The sequence below is a fragment of the Vigna umbellata genome, chromosome 1 (genome assembly GCF_029865625.1).
Source record: "Vigna umbellata cultivar VRB3 chromosome 1, Vumbellata_1.0, whole genome shotgun sequence".
In the NCBI taxonomy this organism is placed as follows: Eukaryota; Viridiplantae; Streptophyta; class Magnoliopsida; order Fabales; family Fabaceae; genus Vigna; species Vigna umbellata.
Genome location: NC_142165.1, coordinates 87344248 through 87359733, shown reverse-complemented (window position 1 = coordinate 87359733; position 15486 = coordinate 87344248). Strand labels below are relative to the sequence as shown.

Genomic DNA, 15486 nt, shown 5'->3' with positions numbered 1-15486 from the left:
TTATTCGTGCTAGAAGTGTTTTTTCAGGACCCGGAAGGGAGGGAGGGGATCAACTGCTCCATGGTTCCGAGGAAGAGGTGGTTGCAAAGGTGCTACCTTTGCGAGTGTTGTGACGGTTGCGGTCTCGTGTGTTAACGCTGGACCAGTAGTATGCTTTAGAACAGTGCAGCAGAATGTAGAAAATGAAAACGTGATGCAAGAGAATAGAGAAAACGATTATCTTATCATTAACAGGAAAACTGATATATGTATATCAGACACAGAAGTCGGAAACTATCTTTTGACAGTTAAAACCGTTAGGTAGTTTAGATTTACATTTTAACACTCCCCTTTAAAGCTAAACTACTCAAAGATCTAACGCCAAGATAGTCCCTCAGCCTTTCAAATCTGTTTTGCCGTAATGCCTTAGTGAAGATGTCTGATGTTTGCTCATCTGTAGTGTAGTACACCAGTTCTAACCTTTCCTTACTGACTTGATCTCTGAGATAATGAAACTTAGTCTCTATATGCTTGCTTCTGCCATGAGAGACTGGGTTCTTGGACAAGATGATAGCTGATTTGTTATCCACCATCAAGTGTGTTGGTTTACAGTTCTCAATCCTCAACTCTCGTAGAATAGCTTCTAGCCATGCACATTGGCAAGCAGTTTCTGCTGCAGATATGTACTCTGCTTCGCAAGACGAGAGTGCAACAACATTTTGTTTCTTTGAGCACCAAGATATTGAAGCTCCCATCAATTTGATCAGGTATTCAAAGGTGCTCTTCCTATCCACTTGATCACCACTTCAATCTACATCACACCATGCCTTCAAGATATCACATGTACTATCAACCTTCCTGGGAAAATTAAGACCATAATCTGTTGTTCCCTTCCAGTAGCGCATAATGTGCTTGGCTGCTGCAAGATGAGACTGTCTTGGATCATGCATGAACCTACTAACAAGCTCGACTCCGAAGCTGATGTTCGGTCTGCTGTTGCATATGTAACGAAGAGTTCCTACGATCTGCTTGAACAGGGTTGCATCAACCTTGGTCTCTTCTTGCTGACACGTGAGTTGCAAGTTTGCCATGACTGGGATGGATGTGCTATTACAGTTCTTCAAGTTAAATCTCTCCAAAGTCTCTAAAATATACTTTCTTTGATGCATGAACATTCCATCTTCAGTCTGCACGAATTCCAGCCCAAGAAAGTACCCCAAGCTACCAAGATCTGTCATTTAAGGTTCATTCTTCATCTTCACCTTAAATTCTTCAATTTCCTGTGTGGAGCTTCTAATGACCAGTAGATTGTCGACGTACAGACACACCAGTAGAGTACCTAGCTGTTCAACAAATTTCATATAAATTCCATATTCAACAGTGCATTTTTGGAAACCATACTTGATAAGCAATGCGTCAATGTGTTTGTTCCAGGCTCGTGGTGCCTGACGGAGGCCATATAAAGCCTTGTTCAACTTGTATACTTTCAGCTCTTGTCCCTTCTTAACAAATCCAGGTGGTTGCTTCATGAAAACTTCTTCTTCGAGGAGGCCATTAAGAAATGCGGATTTGACGTCCATTTGGTAAATGCTCCAACCATTGAAGTTGGCTAAGGCAACAACAAGTCTTACAGTCTCTAGTCTTGCCACATGAGCATAAACATCAGTGAAATCTATCCCAGGTTTTTGCAAGAAACCTTTTGCAACCAACCTAGCCTTAAGCTTTGCAACACTTTCATCTGGTTTATATTTAGTTTTGAACACCCATTTCACCTCTATGGCCCGTTTATGCTGAGGCAGTTCCACTAACCTCCACGTCATGTTCTTCTCAATTGATGAAAGTTCTTCCAACATAGCCTCCTCCCATTCTTTAATTTTGATGGCTTGTCCCCATGAAAGTGTTTCAGCACCTGCTAGAAGAGCATAATGAACTATATCACTTGAGTCTGTGATATCACTGTCACTAAAAAACTCATGACCAGCGAGTCTCGTAGAGGGAAATCGTGTTCTCTGTGACCTTCTAGCTTGAGTGTCTTCTTTTGTAGATATCTGTTCAGTCTCCTCTGCCCTTTTCTCCTCCAGCCAGGTAGACACAACAGCACCAGATTGCTCGATTGATTCAGTTTCTGCATCAACCCATTTAAACGTAGCAGACTCGTCTACTATCACATCTCTACTGATCAAGATTTGCCTCTTCTCTGGATCATACAGCCTGTATGCACTTGTTGGATGATAACCTATGAGAATGAGAGTTTCACTAATATCGTCTAACTTCTTCCTTCGTTCAACTGGGACGTGTTTGTAACAGACCAAACCGAAAATCTTCAGGTGATGCACATCTGGTTTCTTTCCAGTCCAAGCCTCTTCGGGTGTGCATGTTGACAGTGCTTTGGTAGGACTTCTATTCAGCAAGTAGGTAGCAGTCGAGACTGCTTCTCCCCATAGGTAATGCGGTAGTCTTCTCCCTTTTATCATACACCTGGTCATATCCAAAAGCATTTGGTTTCTTCTCTCAGCTAATCCGTTGTGCTGGGGTGTGTAAGGCGTTGTAACTTCATGCAGAATCCCTTTGTCAACACAAAATTTACTCATTTCTCCATAATTAAATTCGCCTCCACTATCAGTCTTGAGAATCCTGAGTTGCTAACTAGATTGCCTCTCGATCATGAAACAAAATTTAACAAATTGTGTGTAAGCTTCTCTCTTTTCTCTTAACAAATATACCCAGAGTTTTCTAGATAATTCATCTACGAAGAGTAAAAAATATTTGTTACCTCCTAGAGATGGCACGTCAAAAGGACCACACATATCTGCATGCACAACGTCCAACAACTGTCTTGCTCTCTTGGGTGCGTGTCTGTTAAACGCCTTTCTGGTTTGCTTCCCAACGACACAACTTTCACAGACTTTGTTCGGTGCAACAATTGTAGGTATGCCTCTCACAAGATCTTTATCTTTCAGTTGACTCAGGCTCCTAAAATTTAGATGCCCATAACGATAGTGCCACAACTACTGTTCTTCTCCAAAATCCATTGCAGTCAGACACTGTATCTCTGTTGCGTTCAAGTTCACTTTAAAAGTTTGATTTCTCGCAAGAGGAGCTTTGAGTATCATTCGTTGTCTCTCGTCGAATACCTCAATATGTCTTTGCTGCATCTTCATGGTATATCCTTTTTCCAAGAGTTGGTCGAGACTTAGACGATTGCTTTTCATCGTGGGAACATATAAAACATTGTGCATGTACACCGATCTTCCATCTTTGCGTGTGATCATCACTTTGCCCGAACCTTCAGCTCCAATGATACTGTTATCCGCAAAACGTACAGTGCCTTTGATGCTTGTGTCTAAGTCGAGCAACTAGTTTCTATTTCCAGTCATGTGGTTGGAACAACCTGTATCCAAATACCACAACGTTTCTTCATCTTCATGGCTTGTTTCTCCAGCAAGCGACACATGTCCTGTTCGGTCGGTCTTTCTTAGACACTTGTCTGTTACCCCACTCGCCTTTTGAACATGTCTTTCCTGTGGAATTCTCCAGATGTCATCGTTTCTGTCATGCATTGCGACGCTCATCAAAAAAACGTGATCACAATCCGATTCCAGTTCTTCTTTCGCAAGATTCGCCTCATCACTCTTTTCTTTCTTTGCGTTTTCATTGTGCCAACACTCAGATGAGTAATGGCCATATTTATTACTCGTAAAACATTGTACATTTCTCTTGTCAACGTTCTTTCTGCCTCCTCTTCCTCTGTACTTTCCTCTTCCTCTATAATTTCCTTCTTTTTGTTCGTTGTTGCTGTCATCTTTGGTCAGTTCGAAAGTATTAGTGAATCTGCCTCCATTTCGACCACCACGACCACCACGCGATCTTCCTTTGCCTCTGCCAGTTCCCGATTCTTGTAAATTTGACTGCTTCTAGCTTGCAGTGCCTGATTTATACTTTGTATAACATTTTTTTCTGCCACTTTTCTCTCTATCAGGCGCTGCTCATGAGCTTCAAGAGAATTTTGTAGCTCTTCAACTTTCATAATTCCCAAATCTTTGCTTTCTTCGATCGCCACCACAATGTGCTCGTACTGGGGTGTCAGAGTTCGCAAGATTTTCTCAACGATCTTTCTGTCTTTCACCACTTTATCACATGCCCGCATCGTATTAACAACCACCTGAATCCTGCCAATATATTCTTCAATGGTTTCTTGCTCTCCCATACTCAAGAGCTCATATTGTCTCTGCATCGATTGTAGTCTCACTTTCTTCACCCTTCCTGAATTTCCATATCCATCTTGTAATATATCCCAAGCTTCCTTGGTTGTTGCTGCTCTTGACACTTTCTGAAATATCATCGCAGAAACACATTGGTGCAAGAGCATGCGTGCCTTATAGTCCAGCTTCTTGTTTTCTTTGTAGACTTTCTTTGCTTCATCCATGTCCCCCTTTGAGGGTTCTTTAAATCCTCTCTTGACAATTTCGTCAACTTCTTGAAAGCCTAAGATAGCATTCATCTTCACACACCAGTCATCGTAATTCTTTTCGTCGAGCACTGGCAAGCTGCTCTGGATCATCCCCGCCATCGCCTTTCAACGAGAACCCTTCTTTGCTAATTAAGTCCTTCTTCGCTTGTTCAAAGTTTCACCAGGTTCTTTAACCTGTCGTTCCGAATACCACTTTTAACGCTGGACCAGTAGTGTGCTTTAGAACAGTGTGGCGGAATGTAGAAAATGAAAACGTGATGCAAGAGAATAGAGAAAATGATTATCTTATCATTAACAGGAAAATTGATATATGTATATCAGATACAGAAGTAGAAAACTGTCTTTTGACAGTTAAAACCGTTAGGTAGTTTAGATTTACATTTTAACATCGTGTGCTCTGAGCCAAAGTGTGGGTTAGTGTTTCATGTGATGTGCGCCCTGAAGGAGGAGCTTTGGATTGAGTACAAGGAAGGGAAGAAAGGGGGCACCATTGTTGCTGGCTTCTGCAAATAGTAATTTATTTTTTGTTTTGGTATTTTATATTCATATGGTTTAACTAAAGTCCTTTTCTGATGCAGCAACAACAATCTGAGAAGACAACGACTGGGGACGGAACAGAGGTTTGGAGTGGTTCTGGTCAACGAGGTTGCGATTGTGGACAGGAATGAAGATGCAAAGGAAAATATTGACTCAGAAAAAGTAAAAAGTTCAGTCTAATTTTAAAACCTTTGGTTTTTTAAGGAAGAAACATTATAATTTAGGAGAACATCAAAATGTACCAAAAATTGAAAGATATGAATCAAAATTGTTTAATAATTAAGGAACTAAAAGAATATTTAACCCAATACTTAATATTATCAATGAATTACAAAATTAATATATTAGAACATGAATAATTAATATTAACATTGTCTACTACTTTACCGCGAAATAACCTCGCTGTGTTGCCCTTCAACTGATTCAATCATTGATTTGATAATTTTTCTAAATTAATTAAATCTTAAATGTTTAATTAGTAAGTATGTTCTTACAATGTTTTAGGTTTAATTGGTTAAATTCAATTAAATATTTTATATTGATAATGTTCTGATTAGAAAACTTGAGTAGCAACCTCTAAAATTATTTGCCTTGTGCTACAGCTATTATATCACAAAACAAAAATAAGTAACCTTTTTTTTTTTTGTATCATTTCAACTTCTAGTTATATAAACTATACGACTTTTTTTACAGTTAGGTGACTATACAATTGAATTTAATTCACATATAATTATTAGGAAAAATTTACATGGCGTCTGTCTTTTAGTAGACCCTTCCAAAACTAATTAAAAAATAATATTTTATACTTTTTTTAGTTGATTCATCTTATATTATTTTATACTTTATATAAAGTATTATTTTATAGGTGTTGGATAGAAGTTTATACGTGTTTGTCTATCACTATCCTCTTAGACTTAATTAGTTGTAAGTTACTAATTAATATGGAAATTTTTAATTAAGTTTCTAATAAATTTTTTTATCATACTTAATAAATTTATGTTTTTTAATAGAATTTTCGTTATTAATTTTTTTTATTAATTGGATGGTTTTAAATGATTAACTTATTCATTATATTCTCAATTGTTACTACATGTTATTTTATTATATTAAAATTTTATAATTTCATAAATTTTAAAATTATAAAATGTTATAATAATAAAGTAATATATGGTGACAATTATAATATATCAATCACGTAAATCACTTAATAATTATATTACCCACGTAATAGAAAATTTAAACACAATTAAAAAAATATGAATTTATTAAGTAATTAATATGTGATAAATTTCATTAAAAACCTAATTAAAAGTTCTTAAATTTGTCTTAAAATATAATTAAGCCTGATTATTATAACATATTGGTATGTTTACAAAAATTTACTTGTTAGAGTTTAACTATTTATCCATGAAACTCTAATGTGGCAAAAAACTATACAAGATTGTAATGGAATGATATTGTTTTTTAGTCCAGATTATGTATGTGTATTTGTTCCCACAACAAACCTATTTATAGAATAATTATAAAAGATAAACTTTCTTTTTTATTTATTTAATGTTACAATATATATAATATTATTAAAATTAAAACTCTTGATTAAACTTAGTTAAATAATATTTTGTGTAATTGTTGATACTGAAATAGAAGTGACAGGTAGGGGAAAGAGAAAGTTAGCATGGAAGAGATGAATGGAATAGCCTTACGTTTCGTCCAAACTCCTTCTTCCATCTCTCACCGTGTCTTCTTCTCCATTTAGAAAATGGAGAATTCGTCAATGGCCAATCATGGAAGCCTCGCTGTCTCGGAAACAACTACCTATTTTCAGTCTTCTCTTCTCTTCTTATAACTTCACCCTCCTTCCTTTCTTGTCGTCCCCATCGCTTCCATTAGGTCATTCTTTTTCATCTTTTCTTCTTTCTCTTACTCTTCACTTTCCTTTTTTATTTCACTTAAGGAATAATGATGAAAAATAGCCTTCAAAACAAAAGGGTCGTGTGTTTTCCATGGCATGCACGATGCTGTGCTGTTAATTATTTTGTTGTCGGTGTTTAATGGGTTATCATTGAATTGTGAGGGTTTTCCATGCATGCAGGGCATTTGGGAGTGCAACGTTATTTCTGCTAATTCGTATGACGAGCAAGTAATTCTCCTGAATACCCTGCAGAAGCTAAACACGAAGCCGAACCATGTCTGGACCGCTATCTCCCAAGACATGTCAGTTTCATCTCCATCATTCTTTCTTTCTGTCCAGCTTTATTTTAAATTAGATTGCAGACAGAACTTAAATGTAAATCCTTTGTAAATTTTTAGAATGGTAGAGTTTCTGTTGATAATTCCAGTAATAAATATTTCAATATACAAGTTCATGAACATATGTTATTGATGTAAAATTCCAATTCGGATTGGAAAATAGTATGTTTTTCTCCGATCAATATATCAGAAACTTGGTAAAAATGCTAAGCCAATTCTTGTTGATGGTGGCATTGCAGCTCTTGATCGTGTTGGTTCATTGAAGAAGAAGTTGAGGAATTCCTTGACAAGGAGTAGGAGAAGAAGCAGCAGCAAGGTCATGTCGATTGAAATCGAGGATATCCGCGATGCTGAAGAATCCAAAGCCGTAGATGAGTTCCGTCAGGCTCTTCTCTTGGACGAGCTCCTCCCAGATAAGCACGATGATTATCACATGATGCTCAGGTCACCTTAATTTTCTTGCTTACTCTTATTCTTGAGCAAAGTTTTGATATAATTTGCTTTCATTCCACAAGGTTTGGCCATGTATATTTCAGAATGGTGAATACTATAATAGCAATGCTATTCTGATAATAAAATCTAATTAACTATTTTTTTCGTTCAAACTTGCATTCATGGGTTCTATTCCTACAAATAATTGTTGTAAAGTAAACGTATAAACTAAGATATGTTATTCTTAACATCTTGGTAACTTTAGGAACCAATTTGCATATGCAGAGATTTTCAGAGAGTAAAGAAATAGAGAAGCATTTTTTAACTCAATTGGTTTGACAGTTTTCCTGCATTATTTTTTGAACAGGTTCCTTAAGGCCAGGAAATTTGACCTTGAGAAATCTAAGCAAATGTGGTCTGACATGCTTCAATGGAGGAAGGAATTTGGTGCTGACACCATCACCGAGGTATTTGTTTTTGAACAATGATATCTGTGAGACTTCAGGGGATTTGTTACTAGTTTCGTATACATTACCCTTTTTTTTCCCAGTTGTTTATAGTTTTCTCCTTCTGCTCACTCACCTTTGTGCCTTTTATACTTTAGGACTTCGAATTCAAGGAACTCGATGAAGTGTTGCAATATTATCCTCATGGGCATCATGGAGTCGATAAAGATGGGCGACCAGTATACATCGAGAGATTGGGCCAAGTCGATGCCACCAAGTTGATGCAAGTCACAACCATGGAGCGATATATCAAATACCATGTCAAAGAGTTCGAGAGAACATTTGATGTGAAATTCGCAGCTTGCTCCATTGCTGCAAAGAAACACATCGATCAAAGTACAACCATCCTTGATGTGCAAGGAGTGGTACGTGTAGCAAATAGTTTATCTATAAGCCAGTCGAATTTTAATGTTAAAAACAGCATGGAAAAAGAGAAAGAAACGTGAAAAATACTAGAAGATGATGGAAACTTGCTATGTTTTAATGTCACAGGGCCTTAAGAACTTTAACAAGCATGCCAGGGAGCTGATCACATCCCTTCAGAAGATTGACGGAGACAACTATCCTGAAGTACGTTTTTCTTCTAATTTGCTTAAATTTACATAATTTTTTTGTAGATTACTGAGTTGTAATATCATAAAATTGGTGCCTTCATTGCAGACCTTGAACCGCATGTTCATCATCAATGCAGGTTCTGGATTCAGAATGTTGTGGGGCACTGTTAAATCCTTCCTTGACCCAAAGACCACATCAAAAATCCATGTGAGAACAAACACCTTACCTTAACTATCTGCCTGTTTCTGAATATAACATTTTATCTGATTGAGCTAAAACTTACCAGGTTCTTGGCAACAAGTACCAAAGCAAATTGCTTGAAATAATTGATGAGAGGTGAGTTCATGATAGCGGATATTTCAACATTGTAGCATCATGATTTTCCTTGTGCGACTACTATTTTCCGTTCTTTTTCTGCTCCACAGCTGTTGTTCTAGTATCCAAATGCGTTTATCACCTTTGGCTTAAGGTTGTTGACAATCTTTATAATGTAATGGTTTTGCTTTGGCAGTGAGTTGCCAGAGTTTTTGGGAGGCAAATGCACTTGTGCCGATCAAGGAGGCTGCATGCGCTCTGATAAGGGCCCTTGGAAGGATGAAGAAATAATCAGGGTGGAGTTGCAATTCCTTTTCCGCCCTCCTTTTATGCTTTCATCTGATTAACAATTTGCGTTCCATCATGCATTTGCAAGTTTATGTGATTAATATATATCTATGTAATATACTTACTTGCAGATGGTTCAAAATGGTGAGCACAAATGTTCAAGGAAATGTGAGGCTCCAGTCATGGAAGACAAGACAACTTCTGAGGTGAGAGCCATAGCTTTCATTTGGCATTTCCATTTACACACAGTTTTCTCTATTGAACCAATTGTTGATTTTTTTTTTGCAACCCTTGATTCCTTTTGTTATTGATTAACATCCTAACTAATCAATAAGCTTGTTTAGGAACACGAGATTATCAAGTTGGAAGCAAATCTCACCCCACAATTGTCTTCTGCCTTTGCTGAGGTATGCTATCATACATCTTTCATAACAACCACCCTTGATCCAGTTAACAATGGAAACCGGCAAATCAGTGTCACTTCCTTACCACAAAACATAGCTAGTGGGGTTAATGCACAAGGAAAAGTTACTCACATTACATTGGATAATTATACTATGATGTTGTGAAGTAAAATGGTATCTCCATGTGGACAGTGAGTGCACAAGGGAGAATAATGAGACCTTGAAAATGGATGATTGTTGAAATGAATATCTTTAGAGTATCTTGTAGGTACAAAGTGGTGGAAGAAGGCTTTTGTAAGTATATGTATACTGGTTAACTATGTAAACAATATATATGCATTATTTGCCCATAAAAAGAATATGGGGACACAATTGTTTTACAGAAGATTAACAATTCTGTAAGTGTTTGCTTGAAAAAATAAATAAAAGTGGACCATGTTTCCTTAACTTGTAAGTACTAAACCTTGTCAAAATATAACAGGCTGCTCCTTCCAAGAGTTACCAATACGAGGACTTTGTCCCCGCAGCTGAAAAAACTGCTTGGAAGAAGGTAGAAGACAACGACCGATATGCAGTATCGAAAGGTAGAACTGAAATTTCTTTGTTTGGCTCTATTTTATAGTAATGCATATTAATTCCTAATGACAGAGACTTGTTAAAGTCCTCTATGTGTGCCTATGACAAAAGGGTTATTCTTGTATATATATGTACTGAAGGCAACTTGTGAAGTGAAGAATTAATGTGTTTTGTGGAACTGATGCAGCTGATTCATACGCCATGGATTCTTTCAATATTCACGAGAGAGTGAACTCACAAATTTTCACTGGCGTGATGGCCTTCGTGATGGGCATAGTGACAATGGTGAGGATGACCAGGAACATGCCGAAGAAGCTCACAGACGCCAACTTCTACTCCAACTTCGGTGGTGAATACAAGGGGCAGGCCAATAACGAACAAATGACCGTCCCTGCAATCTCTGCTCAAGAGTTCATGACTGTGATGAAGCGCATGGCTGAGTTGGAAGAGAAAATGAGCAACATGAACAACCTCGCCATCTGCATGCCACCTGAGAAGGAGGAAATGCTCAATGCTGCCATCACCCGAGCAGATGCATTGGAGCAAGAACTCATGGCAACCAAAAAGGTAAACAGATCAATAACTCATTATTTCTTTCAAAACCACATGCATGATCTTTGCCTTCACATTGCTGCACAACGTTTTATAAAATGTTCACATAAAAAAAAATAATGTATCGGCTCTGTTAGGCTTTGGAGGAGTCCCTTTCTAAGCAAGAGGAGCTTTCGGCTTACGTTGAGAAGAAGAAGAAGAAGAAGAAGTTGTTGGTACGTACACGACAACTACGTACCCATGTTTAACGTAGTTATTTGTTTATCCAAGTTGTTGTTTGTTGCTTAATATTTTGTTTCTTTTTGCAGTTCGTTTGGTAAATTTAACTGGGGTTTCGTTCTAACACTCGGCTTTCCGAAGACTTCCCAAATGCCATTTTATTACTATATTCATAAAATGTTCAAATTTTGAACACCTTAAACCGAAGCATGTTTGCTAGCACTCAAGGATTGGACTCTCTCAATGTATATAACAAATCTGAGTAATGATACAAATTCATTTAGATTTTGTCTACATCTATTATATATATTTGTTTTTTCTTTTTATCTCTCTTTTCTTATTACATCAAATATACATACATATGAAACTTAATTATCACAAAAAGAAAACTTCATAATTTCTTAAGATGCTTAATAACAATTTTAAAAAAAATAATACAAAAGTGTTTTCGTGACAAAGTCAACTTGGTCAAACGTGGCCTGTGGGTAACGAATTATGAAATGCAAAAGTTCCTATTTCATTTCATATATTGGCATGTTCGTTAAGCCTTTTTCATCAAATAATCACTTTAAAAAAATCACTTTGTTATGTGCTATTACAGTTTTTCTTTAACAAAATCAGAAGCTTAAAATGCTAAACTTCATTAGAGGCTATTTGAAAGAACTTCTCATCAAATTATTTATTTGAAAGACTTATATTTTATGTGAAAAGTATAAAAATGAAAAACGGAAATCATTAAAAGCCATTTTACCAAAAATGCAGACTTGAATTTGAGTGTAAACTAATTACAGCTACCATATATAGCTGATAATTATTTTTCCTATTTGCTTAAAGCACAGAAATAACATGAATTGAGTTTTTTTTTCTTTCAAAAATAACGAAGTGAAGTCTCTTTTTCTTTTTTTTTTTAATTTTCAATGCTCTATACATGTTACATTGCAACTTTGTCATTGCTCAGAAACTAAAACAAGCACACAATAAAGGCTCTTTGATTCAAATTTTGGGTTATCTCTGGTATCTGCAACTATAATAATAGTATGAAAATGACTAAACACAACGATGAATAAACGATGCGTAAGAAAGGGGAACAAGACACAAGCCTCTGCTTCTTAGGTCTGGCTTCACTTCTTTATCTACTTTATTTGTACTCTGTAAACCCACAAAACAATAAATAATCAATATCACGTATTGAATATATTATCACTTTATAATATAACCTAATACTTCTACGCCATAATAATCACATTTATATTCTTTTAGTCTACTCTTAGCTATAGGAGTCAATTTGCGAACAGAAATATCAAGAAAGTTACGAAGTTAAAGTATCTGCATTTCTTACCAGCTGCAACATTCTATTGCTTTGCGTGGATTTCATGTAAGGAATGCTCAAAGTCTGTAGTGAACAAAGAGAATGTGAGTATGAAAGAAATATAAAACGTCATTTCTTAATTTATTTATTTTCCCTTATTTCTATTAATTAGTTAAATTCTTTAATTAATTAGCCCTAGGTTCCACAAACGCATTTATGTGTAACATTATTTTTTATGTTTCTAGTTTATTTTATTTTAAAAATTTAAACTTCACTTCAGTATAATATATATAAACTTCTGATTATAAAAGTCTAAAATTTTAATTAATAGATGTACCAGAAACACCTAAAGTGTTGCACTCAATTATCTTCCATATACATACACACACACACACATATATATATATATATATATATTATTCATAGGTTTTTCTATAATGCTCATATATAAGAACAAATAAAAAAGTTAAACATATTGAACTCTTTCTTTTAATAATCTTCCTAGATAGACTAATAAACACAAACGTCTCATTAGCAAATACTTTATAAAATAATTTAAATAATAATGAGATGTATATGTAATGTTCGTACTATATATACCTAAGAAAATGCAATATTTCTAATTGAAGTAAAGAAACAAAAATTGAGAATGTAGAAGTTTATATCATTAATTGGTTTGAAATTAAAGCATTAAATGTCATTTGAAATCAGTAGTAAACTATTACGCAGTGTATCCTTACCTTACAAGAATATAAAGACCTCTATTTATAGTTATACTCAGCACAATGTTATAATTATTCTGTTCAATAAAGAACGATTGATCTAATTAGTGTCTGAATATCCACCTGGATTTGTTGGTGAAGGAAATGGATGTAGCCAATGGCTTCACTTAACACAGAGGCTGTACTGGTCTGCAAATTAAAGAACATAAAGTAAGAAAACAATAATATATATATATATATATATATATATATATATATACACACACACACATTATGTATCAGACTATAATTAAAGATCAGAAATGATTTACCTTCCCGAAAGGTGCTACTAATCTTTGAAGAGTTTGAATCCTATCCCCCAATTTTTCCTTTCTTATCTGCTTTAAAATCAGTCCACACATGGTTTTACTTTAACGTGAAAGTGACACAAATCATCAATTTAAATAAGTGTTCATCATAAAAAGATATTACCTTCAGGGGAGGGCATGATGATGGCCTCGACCTCTTAGCTTTGGCCTCTGAATCTTTTGGTAGAGAGCAACTACTAGGCCTTTTTACCGTTGCAACTTCACTTATAAATGATGAAATCTGAAATTTACTTGAAAAACTTAACTAACCCAATTGAATAGAATCAACGAAAAGACAATTATTTTGTTTATAGGAATGTAAAAACGAAATTCATGTTCCAAATATTGCTCAAATTTACTAATTATTTTTAGCCATTGCTATGCTTAAAGACACCTGATTTAAACAGTATGAAATTCAAACACACACAATCAATGATTACTATTACTGCTTAACTTTCGCAAAAATCAAAATTGGCGAACAAACATAAGCAAAAGTTGTGTATAAATGTTAAAGCACAAGAAAAGTTTAATTCGTAGTATTTGTATGCATTGCACGTGAGAAGAGGTGTAGAGAAAGCATAGTACTCACTTTTGAGCTATTTGATGGACTATTTTCGCGGCCATGCATGTCGCTGTGGCACAAAGCTATGCTCTCGTTTAGACCAAAAGTATCATAGCAAGGTTGGATTTCACAACTCTCACTGTAACTTGTATGCAAATCAAACATTTTAGGATTTAAACCCAAAGAACATGAAACCAAAGAAGAGGTCATATCTAGGGTTGGTAAATTCGAAATTAAACTAGCATCACCAAAGTTGTTATATCTCTTGCTTAAGGTCTTTCCATCAATAGGCTTCTCATTATGAAAGACAGTCTCCGAAGGAAAAAACTCTACACCAGTTACACCAAGACTAGGTAATAAACTAGGAGGATATCGTGGTTCATGAATTGGGATTAGTGAACACGATTCCTCCATAGCCTTCATGGAGGTGTTCATCATTTCACCTTTGATTCTTGCTGCAAAGAGATCACTAACTGGCTGTTGAGCAACGCTTTTTCCATTGTGGAAACCCAAGGCTTGCCTTGTTGAAATTCTAAGTGAGTCAGTCATGGCGTGCTTGTGCTGTACTTCTCTTGAATTTGTAAAGCTCTCAGTTAGAAAGCCACTGTTACAACCATTGCTGCAAACAAACTCACACGTAGATATAAGCCAATGGGTGCATGTTATATCACTGTTTCAAAGATGAAACAACTAAAAAGGAATCAAAGAAGAGCGGTAGAATAATCATGAAATGGTAAAATGTGAAATCAAGATCAGTAGTATTATTTAAAAGCATCACTACAGCTATCAGACTATAATAATTAAAAGATTTTGTAGTGGAGAGTTCTGTGCAAACTGGTGTACATGCTTTTCTACTATATATGTCCATATCTTCTCCATAAGTAGTTAGTTTTGTCGAACCACAAACCCAAGAAGCAATACAAGAAACCAGCTAATGTTTAATTAAGAGGGTTTCAAACATGGTAATAAGAATTCATAGTAATTTCACCTGAGACGATGATTATTATATAAGGGGATATTAGAGAGTGAGTTCATGTTGAAGGAGTGTGAAGGAACTTACTATATGTTGCTTGGGATCCATGATTGATGAGAGGTGATGGAAGGTTTAGAGTCAGGTGGTGGGGTTGCTGAAGCTATAGAGTGAGCAGATTCTTCTTGAAGCTGATGCTGAAGATGGAAACTAGCAAACTCCATGATTACTTAAAACCTTGAAGATCCCCAAACAAAAGAGATGGAGCTAATTAGCTAGGTAGGGAATCGAGTTTGAGAGACCTTTAACTTTTTACAATGTAACAAGATGGGATATATTGATATATATATTTGATACCATGCACAAGTTGAAACCCTTTTTCCTTGTTTTGCTCTCTTCCCTGGTTAAGTGATATTTTTGAGATCACTATGCTCAGTCCAAAGAACTCTAGTTATACAGGGAAATTCCCAAAGCAACTGCATAGAGCTTTGA

At 35.7% G+C, this 15486-nt stretch overlaps 2 protein-coding genes across 3 annotated transcripts; one reads left to right on the top strand and one right to left on the bottom strand.

The window, feature by feature from the left end:
• The first annotated feature begins 7077 nt into the window (after window positions 1–7077).
• Window positions 7078–11888, top strand: SFH12 (SEC14-like 12). Its single transcript, XM_047307115.2, has 14 exons — window positions 7078–7201; window positions 7477–7681; window positions 8037–8136; window positions 8274–8540; window positions 8668–8745; window positions 8836–8937; window positions 9017–9066; window positions 9242–9341; window positions 9465–9539; window positions 9678–9740; window positions 10219–10321; window positions 10501–10880; window positions 11003–11080; window positions 11174–11888. Exons 1-14 carry the CDS (start codon window positions 7174–7176, stop codon window positions 11183–11185), a joined length of 1641 nt encoding a protein of 546 aa, XP_047163071.1. The 5' UTR covers window positions 7078–7173; the 3' UTR covers window positions 11186–11888.
• A 158-nt stretch (window positions 11889–12046) lies between these two features.
• Window positions 12047–15486, bottom strand: LOC124832810 (uncharacterized). Of its 2 annotated transcripts, none has more exons than XM_047307116.2 (7): window positions 15085–15486; window positions 14052–14643; window positions 13587–13703; window positions 13427–13495; window positions 13239–13304; window positions 12424–12477; window positions 12047–12233 (listed from the first exon to the last, which is right to left on the bottom strand). In XM_047307116.2, exons 1-7 carry the CDS (start codon window positions 15216–15218, stop codon window positions 12132–12134), a joined length of 1134 nt encoding a protein of 377 aa, XP_047163072.1. In that variant the 5' UTR covers window positions 15219–15486; the 3' UTR covers window positions 12047–12131. The 2 variants fall into 2 exon arrangements, with proteins under 2 accessions (XP_047163072.1, XP_047163074.1); XM_047307118.2 differs by having other exon boundaries at window positions 13427–13492.